Consider the following 12347-nt stretch of genomic DNA (forward strand, 5'->3'; position numbering starts at 1 on the left):
GTGTCAAGAAGCTGCACAAAAAATTTTAGATTTTTCTGATAAACGAGCGAAAGTTATGCCTGTTTTACCGAAGGTATCTTAAGGTATGTTTTCCGGGAGGCACAACACAGCGGCGGCAGTTAGGGCAAAGCGTCCCTAAACTCTAACACCGATCACAACAGTAGGTATTCGCCTGATGATGTAAGGAGGGCTACGATGCAGGCAAAATAAGAGTGGCTGGCAACCTATCTAGGGTGTGCGCGGCGGCGAGAAGTTACACAAGGCGGCTAGCGGGGCAAGTCGAGTAATGTGGTGGCTTCGACTTGTTGTTTGGGAACGGTGGATGGGATAGCGGTGGAAAACAAAATCACAGCAACAGGCAATTGAACTACGACCACGAACACAATCCTAAAACCAGCAACAAGACTCGACCACGGACACAAACTCAACAACACGAATCTGAAACGAAATTGCAAAGGCACAAAGGGCGATAGGACAGCGGAAATTGAAATATTTTGGGCTTTTTGTGGACTCTAGGTAATGAACAAATATGAATCTAAGGCAAACGAGATTATACCTCACGGTAAACCTGAATATCTGATACCAATTGATGAGTACAGGCCCGATCTTCCGAGAGGTAGCCGGGTAAGTTCGATTTGTAGAGATCTCGACGTTGGCGATCCAGCTTCAAATCAGATACGATTCGAACCCTGCAACCATTACACTACTGCTCCATTGGTTATCAACCAAGCACAACTTGATTGACCTCGCCAAGAAGGCTTTTCCTGCAAGCGAATCGAAGAGCACAAGCAAGAAGGTAAAACACGCAATCTGAAATTGCAAATATAAATGACGCGGATATCAATAGAGGATTCAAGAACTCGGTTCCAAAGAACTAATCGACACAGTGGAGGAGATCAAGAACGGGGGCCCTAGATCACTGTAAAGGATTTGTCGCCACAGTTACAATGAACGATTCAGTTTCTCGATGAAAAACTAAACTCTAAACAAAACCCAATTGTGTAGCAGCGGCGGCGGCTATGTTTATAGTCTAAGACTCGACCTAGGGTTGGGGACGGCCAGGGGTTGGGCGCCCACAACTTGGGCTTAAGGCCCGACATGATACATGGCCAAGTTGGCCCAAATAGGTGATGCAGCACCTTGTCGTGGTCACACAGAATGATCCACGGACCTTCTGGAGCTGGTACCAGATCCAAAATGACAGCGTCGTCGTCCCCTTTCCAACGCATCAAGAACGGCCCGTTTCGATGTCGTATGAGGAAGTTATGACCGAAACAGTGACGACGTGTCTGCTGAATCCGAGGGCGACATGGCAGGTGAGTTGGGAACGAATTGGAACTTGGGGAAGACCATGGCGTCGGTGTGTCCAGCGTGGCGATGTCCTCATTGTCCTCCCCTTCTCGAATTGGAGTCGTCCTCGACTCCATCTCGGCGATGTCCTCATCATACTAGGATGTAGCTATAGCAAGTCGCTCACTCTCCACCTGTTACACAAGTTTTTACCAGTTCTTACCTTGCTCGATAGGAGGAGTCGTCTACCAACAAGTCTGCAGCAATGGATGAAGTGTATCGGTGCCGCAGCACAAGACCTGTCAAGCTGTAGAATATGTGGAGCTATAGATGGGCTGAAACAAGGAACGAACTAGCACCACGTTAGTTACAAAAAGCAAGCTGAATAATCATTCAACCGGCGGTACTGTGCTGGTCCTAGTCTAGACCGTGCTAGAGACGCGAGCCTGGACACAAAGGAGAGCACAACACACCACCAAAGTGAACGAAAAATCTCTAAGATCAGCCCCTTTCTCTTCTTTTCTTTTGCTTCTTTCTCTTTTTTTTCTTTCTTTTTTTTGAATATATATATTTTTTTTCAGGGGGCACTCAAAATTGATTATATGAACAAGAACACTCCCAAAGAGTAACTCAGCACACACACTTTTTTCGAAAGGGTAGGGTATTCCGATAAAAAAAGATACTCTCTCTCTCTCTCTAGAGTAAGCCACTCGTTTAGATATGAATACTTGCTGCGTGGTTAGTTTGATATTTGTAGCACAGGGTGAACTGATTCCTTGTCCGATTGGAACTTCTAATTCTACTCGGACTTGGCCAACACGAGGAATAAACCGATTCCTTGATCCGACTCACACTTGAAAACCTACTTGGATTCGGCCAACAGAGAGGAACAGCCATTCCTTGTCCGATTCAAACTTCAACCCTACTTGGATTCGGCCAACAGAGAGACTATATGATAGCGCGTGTTTTGTGATAGGAAAGTGACAAGACTCAAAACTCTAAGGAATAAACTAAGACCAGCAATCTGACACACCCACGATGCAAACCGAATACTCAACAAGCCCGAACTAGGTAGCACTAGCCATGGCTGCAAAGGTCTATAGGAGTGCAGGAAAACTATCTACTATTTTTTGGCTTTTCTGGACTATAGGAAAAATAAAACAGTGAAGGATTGGAAGTCTCTCACCGATAAACCTTGCTCTGATTACCAATTGATAAGAACCCGCTAGGTTTATGGATGATCTTTCGATGAGCGGCGTGAGACAACTTGATTTGGTGGATGGAGATGACGTCAGGCCCGACTACAAGCCTTCCAAGACTGCGCCTTAGCAACCGATACACCACCTCCAAAGGCCATCATGATCTTGTGGAGCGCGACAACCAGCCACTAGGGCTCCCATTCTGCAAGCAATCGAGAACTAGCAAGAACAACGAACAAGCACTGAATTTGCAAGATGAAATTAAAAGCCTCAAACTAAATCTTATTATAAGTGGGGTTTCCGAAGACAAGGAGACGGGCGGCTGGATCAGCACCGCGCGCCTACAAGCAAGTAGCAAAGGCTAAACTTGATCTAAACAAAATCCAAGTGTTCCTGGTGGCGGCTAAGGGGTATATGATGTGTGGAGGACGACCACAAGAGAGTTTGGGTCGTGCTCCAACCCTAGGACACGTCCCTACTGGACTCTAAATGATACAAGCCCATTGGGCTAACTTAAGGTGGCGCAGCACCCTGGACAGAATAGACCTCTCGGTGATTTTTGGACTATTGACGCCGCTTCTGAGCAGGTATGAGTACGAGGTCAGATCCGTATGAAAGTAGACTTTATTAGCTTTCTAACAAGTCCAGAATCACCCCAATCCGACTCCGTATGTAACCGTGGCGACCGTCGCAAGTTGGGGGTGTGCTGCAGTCCGAATCCAGGCCTACGCGAGTCCTTTTCCCTTTCGGTCTTCTCCTTGATTCCTAATCAAAACAAGAGTGCACGTGTCTCCAAGATCTAAACAGGATAGACAAGAGCTCAAGAAGGAACTCACTTGATGATTAACTTTTCGAGCACGAGCACGAGTAATAGGACCAGCAGGTGTCGGCGTGGACGGCGTGGATGTATGATCGGTGTTGATGTCCTCATCAAATTACAAGTGCTCTTCGTTACCTAGTGTTTGCACGACCCTCTTTAGATATCCCAAAATGCAAGGCCCAAGCAAAACTGTAAGGTGCGCACGCATATTCTTGATGTTTTTCCTTTGACTTTTAGATGAACAAGTTTCTTAATACATCATGTAACACCTCAGCCGGGAAAAACGGCTAAGATCCACTCTACACGTTGAATGAACCACGCCTACTAATTAACTCTCTTGCGCTTTCGTCCTCGCTTCGCGCAAAAAGTTCGAACCGAAGTTAATTAGCTTTCCCGGAGCTGAGTTTTTAAGTTGGTTTGGCCCCCTTCCAGGGTTTGGTGTGGGACTAAACTCGCGAAGCTACAGTGTTCACGTGCTACAGTGCAGCGACACTCCATGCTACAGTAGTTCATGACCAAGGTCCATTGGTAGGGTCTCGCATACACCCACCCTTAAAGACCGACGAGGACGTCCTCGTCGAGGGTCGAACCAACCTACCCAAACAGGACAAATATCCAGGATCGACTCTCTGGCTCACGTATATATTCCCAGCTCTCCGGCCCAAGTGCCATGCTCTCACAGGAGTCATGCGCAGCCTGTCCGAGCTCTCGAGCCATATATCCGTGAAACCGCGAAAGTCGGCTCTGATACCATTGTAACAACCTCAGCCCGGGAAAAACGGCTAAGATCCACTTTACACATTGAATGAACCACGCCTACTAATTAACTCTCTTGCGCTTTCGTCCTCGCTTCGCGCAAAAAATTCGAACCGAAGTTCATTAGTTTTCCCGGAGCTAAGTTTTTAAGTTGGTTGGGCCCCCTTCCAGGTTCTGACTGGGAGCTAAAACTCGCGCAACTACAGTGTCCGCATGCTACAGTAACCGGCGACACTCCATGCTACAGTAGTTCACGGCCCCAGGCCCATTAGTGGGGTCTCACACATCAAAAGGTATCTGAACTTTTTAGTTTTTTTTTTCTAAAAGGTTTTCTCGAATATTGTGTGAAAGTTTATGTGGATCATTTTTTGAAAGATATTTGATTCTTCTTTGGAAAACATACGAGAATATAACTTTTCTACGCTTTAGAAAGTTTTGATATATATTTTTTTTTGTAAAAGTAGCAAGAGGTATATGAGAAATTTTTAAAGGAAACAAAGACGGGTGAAACCATGACATTGTGAGTGAATCAGGTCGCTTACATTTGCAGGGATTAGCGAAATCACAAATGAGAGGAGCCAGAGGGAGAATCATGCACGTGGTACCATGTGCTCCCCAACCCGACTCAGCCTCGCTCCGGTGCCCCTCTAATTGGCCTCCACACCACGGTCAACCTCCCTCTGAGAAGACCTGAGCATTTTTTGAGCCGGGTTCGGACGGGCCACCAGCACATTTTTCAAAATAATAATAAATATTTTCAACCGAGTCGGAGCTCGGGCTAAGAAAAAAATCATGGGCAATAAAAACCTTGTCTAACCCTATCCACTAAGAGTCCAACCAACTTGAGGCAGACCAGATTTGCTCCTCTCGTGGTGTGCCCCTCTCCCGCGTGACAAAAAAATGCTAAACTGCTGGTGCTCGGACGTCCGATCGGATACCCATCTGTTGAACGGTACGTGGCCCATGCCAGTTCATTTCCCACGCGCGCCTGCACACCGCGCACGTGCCAGCACGCCCCCGCATGAGTCCGCGTCTCACGCGCCCATGCGGGCCCGCGTCGCCCGGCCGTCGCCTACGCCACGCACTCGCGCAAAGACCCCTCACGCCCGTTCCCCGCTTCCCACGCGTATCTCATGTGCAACATCCCGATCTACTTTTGAAACATCCAGATGCAACGCTTACAATATACGTCTGAAGGTAACTGAAACACTTGAAGCATGTGTCCGAAACACTTGCAAAACACACATGAACAACTCTTAAAACCATTGTTTTTGAGGCGTCGCCTAGACGTCGCCTAGGCGACAAGGCATGCCTAGGGTGCTGGGCGTCGGGGTCGCCACGGCATGCGTGCGTATGGCGTCCGCCATATGAGATTAGGCGTCGATTAGGCGTGGAAGGAAGGCGTCGGGCGAGCGCCTAGAGGCCTGTGGCGGATGCCAAAGCAGCAAGTTGAGAGGAAGACGGAATCGGACAGGGAATCGAGCGGACGCAATGAAAACTAGCGGGAATCGACCGCGTCGCGTCCGCGCTAGAAGGAAAAGAGCGGGAATCGACCGCATATATGCTGTTGCGCGGCAAACCTCCCGCTCGAGGGCTTTTACCATAGGTGCGGGCCGCTGCAGCTTCACGGAGAGAGGAGAGGAAAAGAGACAGCGGCGGCGGTGGCCCTACTTCTTGGCGGCAGAGGTGGAGGCAGAGGCTTGCCACTCCTTGCTCGAGTCCACCGGCCACGTGCACCTCCCGCGAGTCCGCCCCTGCATCTCCTCCTGGCTGCTCGAGTCCACCAGGGGTTCATCCGCACAGCACCTGCAGCTCCTGCCTGTTCGCACCTGCTCGCTCGCCTCCATCCGCCTCGTATGCTCCCTGCCTCCTCTCTGGTCTCCTCTGCAGCCCTGCTTCCCTCCTCTTCCTCTGTTTCTTTCTCTTCCTCCGCTTCCCTCCTCTTCCTTTGTTTCTTTCCCTCTCCTCTGTTTCTTTCCCTGCGGCACTAGTCATTAAGTTATATTATGTTATTAGAGACTAATTTATGGCTATTGAATGATGAGAGATTCAGATTTGCTATTTTGCTACTTTACGTTGTGCACTAGCACTCTGGTAGCATTATTTATTATGGTATTACAGCTAAGACTTGGCAATATTAAGGTATGATTTGCTTCTGAATTTTAGTGTCATTATATATTAGATGATCGTATGGCGTCGCCTAGGCGTCCGCCATAACGCCTAGGCGTTGTGAAGGGGGGTACGGCGTCGCGTGACGCCGCAGCGCCTCAAAACAATGCTTGAAACCATTGCAAACATACGCAATATCTAGATAAAACACTTGCAATATGTGTGCGAAACATATGCAACATCCAAAACACACTTGCAACATATTATGAAAACAGATGAACATTGAGGATAGACGCTGCACATACGTGTACAACCATTCCAACATATGCAACAAGCCGTACTACTTTTGCAACATACGATGAAACACTTGCAACATACCTCTAAACATCTAAAATATTGAAATGTAATGCTTGCAACATGCATCATACTCCAGTGCGTCCTCCCGCCGCCATAATGCATCAAGGCGCCGCAGCCGTAGCAGGAGGTGAGGCTAGAGGGCTTCTGCACCAAGGCCCGGCACTTCTTGCGCCAGCGGTGTCATCGGGCGTGAGCACGTGCGTGTAGGCCTCAAGTGTCCCAGCTCGCGTATGAGGAAGCTCCCCACACGTGGGCGTGGCGGTGCCCACGCTGTCAGGCTGGGCGGGCGCGGAGCATGAGCAACAGCGAAGGGAGGGCTGGTGGAGAGGAAGGATGGCGCCAGGGCAGGCGGTCGGACACGCCACAGTGTTGTCAATGGACCACGCCGGAATCCGCAACGATGCGGTCGAGTGGAGGTCGCGTTTGGGCGAGTGGATTTTTACAAACTTCTCGAGTGGAGTTGTTGAGGGCTAGACGCAGTGTGTCGCGGCCCACAACAACGGTAGCGTCCGGACGCCCGAAACCCCTAAGCAAAACATTTCTGAAAAAAATGAGATATGGAAGAAAAGAATGGAGTAATATGACTGATAAATGGGTCTAGAACGCCCAGACGTCCTAAGCAGAACATTTTTGAAAAAAATGGGATATGGAAGAAAAAAATCGAGTAATATGACTGATAAATGATCCTAGAAAAGTAGAGTCCCTATTTTGAATGTCGTTGCTAGATTTTTTTTATCGGTCGCAGTCCCTCCGTCCCTCTTATTCCTGAGAAGTCAATTAGTTTGAATTTTGATCCAAATTATTTAAAAAAAATACTACTAATATTTCTGATACAAAATTAGTATCATTAGATTAGTCATAGAATATATTTTTATACTAATATATTTAGAGATATAAATATTAATATTATTTACTATACAACTTAGCACCGGTACTTTCACTGACAGGTATCTCATGTATTCTTTTATGACGGAGTGAGTAGTTGCTAGAATCGAGTCCGGGAAACAGAGCCATCAGGAAGTAGCATTTGATTTCATCGACGGCGGAAAAAAACTTGGCTTGTATTTATTTTCTTAGGATTAAATTAAAGAAGCCCCATAACTAGAATCTCGTGATGTGTCACATCCCGACATCTTCAGAGAGACCGTGGAAGAGTGCCATGCAAGCTCATCGTGCTGGGGTTGCTCATCCAAGACATCCTGATTCCTGAACGAGTGCATGGACCCCTCCCCGCCGGCTTCCTCAAGGACTACAATGACGACCGCGGCTTCGACCACATGACGGCAAAGCGCTACTTCCCGGCGACGGAGAGGAGAACGTCGGCATCAGCGGGCACGAGGACGGCAACTGCATCACCTTCATCTTCCAAGACGGCGTCGGGGGCCTCGAGGTCCTCACCGACGGCCACTGGGTACCGGCGGAGCCCGCCTGCGGCAGCATCATCGTCAACATCGGCGATGTCATACAGGTGAAGCCGGCGAGCAGGATAAGCAGCTCCACGCAAATACGCAATGTGTCCGTAACAAAAATCTCCCTTTTTTTTCCCCCAAATGAAGGTGCTGAGCAACAACAAGCTGAAGAGCGTGACGCACCGGGTGGTGAGGAAACCTGCGCACAGGCACTCGTTCGCCTTCTTCGTCAACCTGCACGGCGACAATTGGGTCGAACCGCTGCCGGAGTTCACGGCTAAGATCGGCGAGGCGCCGCGATACAGGGGGTTCCTTTACAGGGAGTACCAGCAGCTGCGCGTGAGGAACAAGACCCTTCCGCCGGTTAGGCCCGAGGACGTCGTCAACATCACCCATATGCCATCTAGTTCAGTAACAAAGTATTTCAATGCGCAGAAATGCAGGAACAAGGCTCGTGTATTTACGAAAAAAATTGTATATCAATAAAAAAATAGCTCCTTATCCATCCAATAAACAGGCAGCATGGATCATCATATCCTAAAATCTTTAGACTGTCATATCACATCTAACTTGCCTTCAAATCAACACACCTTTATTGACGGAGTATAGTCCCAATTTCATCGATTTTGGGGTCGTTGATTATATTTGGTATTGTTCATGTTTTGTTTTTTTCTCTATCAGAAGTTTCTATGTTGAAACTTTCAGATGGAAACCGGTGTAAGTTGAGGCATATAGCCAAGCGGTGAGTTTGTGCTGCTCTTGGTGCTTCCTAGTGCACCACGCTGGTTCACCAAGTAGACATGTCATAAACAATGGTGGTCTCGCAGGTTCTCATAGATACTTGTAGAAGCACCAGTGTCTATATAGGCTGGACGTTTTTTTCCGAGGCTAATGTTTAGTGTTGTCTTTGTTGGGAGATGGAGCCCTTATGCCATTTGTCATGTGAAGTGCTAGGGGAGACTAAACAATAATACTCACTCCATCCTAAAAATTGTGTCGCTATCAAATTTTTTTATGTTTAACTAGATTTATAAAAAAAATATTAGTAATATTTTTAATCTCCAAATAAATTTATTAAAAAATATGTTCAATAATTCATTTATAATACTAATTATGTATTATAAATATTAATATTTTTTATATATGTTTAATTTCAGAAGAAGTGAGAAAAACACTTTTACGGGACTTAGGGAGTACTGGCATATGCACCTCACGTGGCATTTCTCCTTTCAATCGTGTGTGTCAGTGTGTGTGACCACTGCCCAGAGGCGACAGCCAATAGACATGGCGGCTAGCGGCGCGCTCCCCGTGGTTGACCTGGCGCCTTTCTTCACCGAGGACGGCAAGGGCGGCACCGCCGGCGCCACCGAGGCCGTGCGCCAGGCATGCCAGACGCATGGGTTCTTCCGCGCCGTCAACCACGGCGTGCCGGTCGACCTCATGGCACGCGCGCTGGAGCTGTCAGCCGCGTTCTTCGCGCTGCCGGACGAGGAGAAGGCCAAGGTCCGGGCGGCCCAGGGGTCCAAGGTGCCTGTCCCAGCAGGTTACGGACGGCAGCCGGCGCACGTGGCCGACAAGAACGAGTACCTGCTGGTTTTTTATCCCAAGCTCGGGCTCAACGCGTACCCCGATGAGCCTTCTGGATTCAGGTCAGTTCGAGCGCAGAATTCCCTACTTTTTTGAGTTATTGATCGAATTGAAGAACATCGGAGCCAGGACGGACTTCGAAATTTCTTATCGAGGGCCGAGGGGTCAGGGGGTCAAAGAGCAAGATCTAGATATAAGGGCTCTCCAATAGTGGTTGTGATCTTTTTGCATACAAAGTGCTAGTTGTGCATACTTTACCTTTTACATTTAATAAATTTTCAGTAGGGGTTTCATCCCCCCTGTTCTATAGAAAAATGCTAATTGTGGTTGTGGAGTTAATCAAACAGGCCCCTATGGCTGTGATCTTCTTTGCATACAAAGTGCTAATTGTGCATACTTTACTTTTTAATAAATTTTCAGCAGGGGTTTCACCCCTCCTGTTTTATAAAGAAATGTTAATTGTGGTTGTGGAGTTAAGCAAGCCCATTACCCATACGAAGATTAGGAAAAAAGAGGAATAAGAAGGGGAAAAAAAGGAGGGGAGGGGGGAGCACGCTAGCAGATAGCTCCATCCGTTGCAAATTATAGCACGTCCAATCAATTCTCAATTAGTGACGAAGAATTTCAAAAGGTTCGAGGGCCAAATGTTTCGTCAGACAACTAAGAAACACCTGGTATGATCTTTTTTGAAAAGGAGATTTTATTTCATCCCAAGATCAGTGCATCGATTTAATACATGGCCTTAGAACAACCTCTCAGTCTGTGCTAACTGATAGACGCACAAGTTAAGACTAAAAATATTTTAAGCATACTCTAATGGCATTCAATCATAAGACTAAATCGCCACCCATGTTCCTGGGTAAACACCTTATAGGATCTATTCCTTTCGTTCTAAATTATAAGTCACTTAACTTGTTTGGTACATAGATTTTGTTATGTATCTAGCAAAAATAATATAGCATGAAAGTCCAAGCGACTTAGAATTTAAAATGGATGGAGTAGAAAGAAACAACTGATGCACCACATCCTACATCTTCAGAGAGACAGTGGAGGAGTGCTACAGCAAGTTCACCGAGCTGGGGTTGCTCATCCAAAAGATCCTGAACGAGTGCATGGGGCTCCCGCCGGGCTTCCTCAAGGACTACAACGACGACCTCATGATAGTAAGGCGCTACTTGCCGGCGACGGAGGAGGAGAGCACCGGCTTCAGCGCGCACGAGGACGCCAGCTGCATCACCTTGATCTGCCAGGACAACGTCGGGGGCCTCGAGGTCCTCAAGGACGGACACTGGGTACCGGCGGAACCCGGCGGCGGCAGCATCATCGTCAACATCGGCGATGTCATAAAGGTGAAGCCGGAGCGAAGGATAAGCAATTCCACGCAAATACGCAGTTGAGCCGTAACAAAAATCTCCGCCCATCTCCCCCCAAATGTAGGTGCTGAGCAACCATAAGCTGAAGAGCGCGACACACCGGGTGGTGAGCAAAGCTGCACACAGGCACTCGTTGTCGTTCTTCTCCAACCCGCACGGCGATAGGTGGGTGGAACCGCTGCCGGAGTTCACGGCCAAGATCGGCGAGGCGCCGCGGTACAGGGGGTTCGTGTACAAGGAGTACCAGCGACTGCTCGTGAGGAACAAGAACCATCCGCCGGTCAGGCCCGAGGATGTCGTTAACATCACCCGCTATGCGATCTAGTTCAGTAACAAATTGGAGTTCGATGCGCAGAAATGCAGAAGCAAGGCTCTTGTATATATGGAAAAATTGGAGGTGTCTCTCCTCTATATACTACTCACTTCTGGTAACATTTTGTTCCTATATATGTAGTATATGAATTAAAGACCAGCCTACCGTTGTTTTTGGAGGAGTAAACTATTGGCCTATTGCTTTGGTGTGCGAGTCAAAAAAGATATAGATAAGCTTGAAACATCGAAAAGTACGTGTCTTGTTTTTCACCCAGGCGACCCGGGTTCAAATCCCGGCAATGGAAAGTTTTTTTTTTTTTTGCCTTTTCCCTTGTTTTTCTTTTTTTAGTCTTCTTCCTTGTTTTTCTTTTCAGAGGATGCCTCCACGTACTTGCTGAGAAAATTATATGCTAAAGTTATACTGTAACGGTGAATTGCCCAGAAACGTCGACAAATATGTCCCAGAGTTCCTTTGTTATGCTCCCTCAGTTTCAAACGAATGGAACGTTTGACCAAAGTTATAGGGATGTTTGTTTGGCCGACGAAGCCTGTCACGCCATGCAGTGGCGAAGGTATCAAGATGCCAGTGGGTGCAAATGCACCACCCAAAATTTATGAAAACGATGGATTTTTCTAAAATTTCACCATATATACACCTCCTATATACACACAAGGTAAGTACACCACCCTCTAATTTGCTCTACGTTCGCCACTGAGGTCATGTGTGGCGCCGCCGAAGCCTTTGCTTTTCTGGCCATGGCTCGCCACGCTGCAACGACAACGGCGCCGAACGTTAGGCGATAAACTTGGGCGCCACAAGTGTGGCGTGCTTTTCTGCTGGAAGTACTCCCCGTGGCAGCCACAGCTTTGACAAGAACCAAATAACAGCTGCAGTACCGATGGGCGATGGCCACCACAGTATGTGGCGTGGCGCGTCGGCAGCGAATCAAACACTAGCCTAGCTCTCCGTGGCAGTCGCATGTGTCGCGTGGCGCACATCGGCCGGCAACCTCCCTAGTGATTGGTGTTCAAATTTATGGCTCCAAATATTTATTATGAAAATAAGAATGCAACTTTGAATTATGTGCCAGTTAAAATGGTTCACGTCTGACCAAAGTTCCAGTGAGTGATGTTC

The 12347-nt window shown here is 47.8% G+C and overlaps 1 protein-coding gene and 1 pseudogene across 1 annotated transcript; both read left to right on the top strand.

Annotated features, from left to right (window-relative positions):
• The first annotated feature begins 1309 nt into the window (after nucleotides 1-1309).
• Nucleotides 1310-8426, top strand: LOC136496182 (2-oxoglutarate-dependent dioxygenase 19-like; annotated as a pseudogene).
• A 742-nt stretch (nucleotides 8427-9168) lies between these two features.
• On the top strand, nucleotides 9169-11372 carry LOC136497408 (flavanone 3-dioxygenase 2-like). Its single transcript, XM_066493195.1, has 3 exons — nucleotides 9169-9589; nucleotides 10567-10876; nucleotides 10965-11372. The coding sequence occupies exons 1-3, from the start codon at nucleotides 9225-9227 to the stop codon at nucleotides 11223-11225; spliced, it is 936 nt and encodes a 311-aa protein (XP_066349292.1). The 5' UTR covers nucleotides 9169-9224; the 3' UTR covers nucleotides 11226-11372.
• Nucleotides 11373-12347: the final 975 nt, after the last annotated feature.

Source organism: Miscanthus floridulus, chromosome 12 (genome assembly GCF_019320115.1).
Source record: "Miscanthus floridulus cultivar M001 chromosome 12, ASM1932011v1, whole genome shotgun sequence".
NCBI lineage: Eukaryota > Viridiplantae > Streptophyta > Magnoliopsida > Poales > Poaceae > Miscanthus > Miscanthus floridulus.

Coding starts and splice junctions, on each gene's coding strand:
- LOC136497408 (XM_066493195.1), top strand. CDS start 9,225: ATGGCGGCTAGCGGCGCGCTCCCCGTGGTTGACCTGGCGCCTTTCTTC. Junction 9,590..10,566: donor GATGAGCCTTCTGGATTCAG/GTCAGTTCGAGC, acceptor CTACATCTTCAG/AGAGACAGTGGAGGAGTGCT. Junction 10,877..10,964: donor ACATCGGCGATGTCATAAAG/GTGAAGCCGGAG, acceptor CCCCAAATGTAG/GTGCTGAGCAACCATAAGCT.